General features: G+C 64.4%; 1 protein-coding gene across 1 annotated transcript in view; it reads left to right on the top strand.

Moving 5' to 3' along the window:
* The window catches only part of LMF1 (lipase maturation factor 1), a 75,432-nt gene that overhangs the window by 64,274 nt on the left and 8,437 nt on the right, over window positions 1-2,721 (top strand). The window contains exons 7-8 of the mRNA XM_008059864.1: window positions 558-741; window positions 1,360-1,472. Of these exons, the coding sequence (XP_008058055.1) occupies window positions 558-741; window positions 1,360-1,472 (297 nt within the window). The remainder of the gene's footprint in view (window positions 1-557; window positions 742-1,359; window positions 1,473-2,721) is intronic.

Consider the following 2,721-nt stretch of genomic DNA (forward strand, 5'->3'; position numbering starts at 1 on the left):
CTGCAGGGGAGGAGAGGGCAGCCAGCCGCCACTGGCCTTCAGGGTCCAAGGACCTTTCTGCTCTGGGACTGGCCTCTGCCTCCCTTGTGCCCAGTCCAGGCTGTGCCATCTGTGGGCTGGCATCTTCAGGCAGCCAGGAAGGTGCCCCAGATGAGTCCACCGGGACACTGGCGGCAGATGAAGCTGCACACAGCTGAGCACCCTCAACCTGTGCAGGCCACGCCCACCACATGCCCTGGAGGCAGCCACAAAGGGGCCAGCTAATGCTGGCCAGGATGCTGCCCACCCCTCCCAGCATCATGGCCCAGCCCAAGCGTGAGGAAGGGGCTTCCTGCAGGGAAGGAGTGGGGCCAGACTGGTGTGGGGAGCAGCCTGGCAGCCCCCACCAAGAAGGTGGGGATGGGCTCTCGTGGAGGCCCCGGGGGTGACCCCCATGTGCCCTACTCAGCCTGGCCCAGGAGACCAGGGGAGGGGACCTTCAGTAATCCAAGGAGACACAGAGCCACCCTGTGTGATGTGGGGGAGCTGCAGATTCACCCCTCTTGGTGTCCCCACAGCATCACCAAGGAACGGACAGAGGTAGTCCTGCAGGGCACAGCTAGTGCCAACGTCAGCGCCCCCGGCGCCGTGTGGGAGGACTATGAGTTCAAGTGCAAGCCAGGTGACCCCAAACGCCGGCCTTGCCTCACCTCCCCCTACCACTACCGCCTTGACTGGCTCATGTGGTTCGCTGCCTTCCAGGTAAGGGCACTTCCCCAGCTGCGCGTGCCTGCCCACACTCCCTCCTGTCTGCAGTGGCCCTGGGTGTTCCAGGCAGGTCACAGTCCCTGGCCACTCCAGCACCCTAGGTGGGGGCCACACAGGCCCCAGAGCACCTGCTGAGCCTGGAGCAGGGGGGAGGGTGAGGTGAGGTCAGACCCAGACCTGGCCTTAGGAGAGGACTTGTCCAAGAGCCCAGATCCCACAGGACCCTGGCTGGGGGCATGCAGGTGACTGGCTAAGAAATCCCCAGGCTTGGGGATGGTATGGGCACCGGGGGCAGGACTTGCAGCTCCCAACCTCCCACTGACCCTGCAGGGCGGTACCTTCCAGTCCCATCTCGGCCTCGAGGACACCGAGCCTTGGGGAGGCTGAGCCCAGGGCCAGCAGGGCCAGCGTCCAGGGTGAGCAGGGACAGCGGGCCCAGTGCCTACGCCGAGGCACCGCATGCCTCTGAGGATGAGTGGATGAGAGCAGGTGCCAGGCAGGAAGTGGGACTGGGGCTGGCTCACGTGTGGTCAGCTGGTAGGCCCTTGGGTAGACACAGGCAGGTGCTGGCCTAGGGGCACCGCTTCCTCCAACCCTCCTCTGCTCCCACAGACCTACGAGCAGAACGAGTGGATCCTCCACCTGGTGGGCAAGCTCCTGGCCAACGACCCCGAGGCCAGGTCCCTGCTGGCACTCAACCCCTTTGAGGGCCGGGCTCCCCCCAGGTAGGACTACTCCCAGAGCAGGATCCCTGCAAGTCAGCCTGGGCCTTCTCAGGACTAGTGCCCCAAACCCAGGCATCTGCCAGGTGTCCACCTCCACCTGCTGGATGGGCACCCTTACCTCCTACAGGGACTCATGGGGGTGGGGGAGGGGTACTGGAGCAAAACTGGGGAGCCCCAGAGCCCAGGCTGGCCCCATCCCTGGCTTGGAGAGGAGGGAAGGGTGGCAGGGATAGGTGGGGCCTCACAGAGGGAACTGCAGTGTCCTGGGTGGACACTGCCACGTGTAGACCCCCATGGGGAAGTCAAAGCTGAAGGGGGGGGGGCCTGCAGTGGGCGGGGCCTTGTCATGGAGGCGGGGCATGTCCTGTAGGGGTGTGGCTTTGGTGTAGGCAAGGCCTTGAAGGCATGGCCTTGTGGTAGTGCGCAGGTAGGACCCTGAAGCCTGGTCTCTGATGGGTGGCGACTCAAGGACACTCCAGGGAAGAGGCTGTATGGGCTCAGAGGTTTACAGGAGCCAAAGGTGGTGGCAGGAAGGTCCCAGTGGCCATGGGGTGTCGTGAGAGGAGGAGCTGACCTTCTCAGCTTTCCAAACTCCAAGCAGGAAGCTGGAAGAAGGTGGAGAACAAGGGGTCCCCCGGGACTACACTGAGGAGTCCAAGGGTGGGGGCTCAGGAGAGACCCTGGGGGTGAGCATCGCACCAGAGGAGGGGTCCCCAGAGAGCAGCGCCCTCCAGAAGATGGGCAGGGACTGGGGTCCCATCCCCTGTGACTGCAGGGCCCAGGGGGTAAGGAAAGGGGCTTCAGGAACGGTGTGCACAGGTGGGGATAGTGGTGGGTGACCTCCCAGGCAGGCCTGGGGCTGGTGGCACTCTGACCAATGTCTGTGCCCACACTATATGGTGCAGCAGCCCCTCCGAGAGGGGAAGCCAGAGCAGAGCCCACTCCTGTCCCTGTGCCCTGTCGGCCACTGCTCTGTTAGAACACACTGCCCCTGTCTCCCTCCAGGAAACCTGGCTGGGAGGCCCCAGCTGCAGCCAGAGTCACTCACAGCTGTCTGGAGGCCCCAGCCCCAGAGCAGGCAGGACAGGAGGGGCACGAGCATCGCAGGGGCCACAGAGCAGCTGCCACCAAGTCTGGCAGCCAAAGCAGGATGCTCCTGCCAAATGATGCTTCTAGAACCCCTTCCCCAGCACTGCCATTCCAGAGAGATGGGGGAGGGGTGTGGGAGGTGGAGGCTTCGAGGGATGGG

Source organism: Carlito syrichta, unplaced genomic scaffold (assembly GCF_000164805.1).
Source record: "Carlito syrichta isolate Samal-C Ts95f unplaced genomic scaffold, Tarsius_syrichta-2.0.1 Scaffold304401, whole genome shotgun sequence".
Taxonomy (NCBI): Eukaryota; Metazoa; Chordata; class Mammalia; order Primates; family Tarsiidae; genus Carlito; species Carlito syrichta.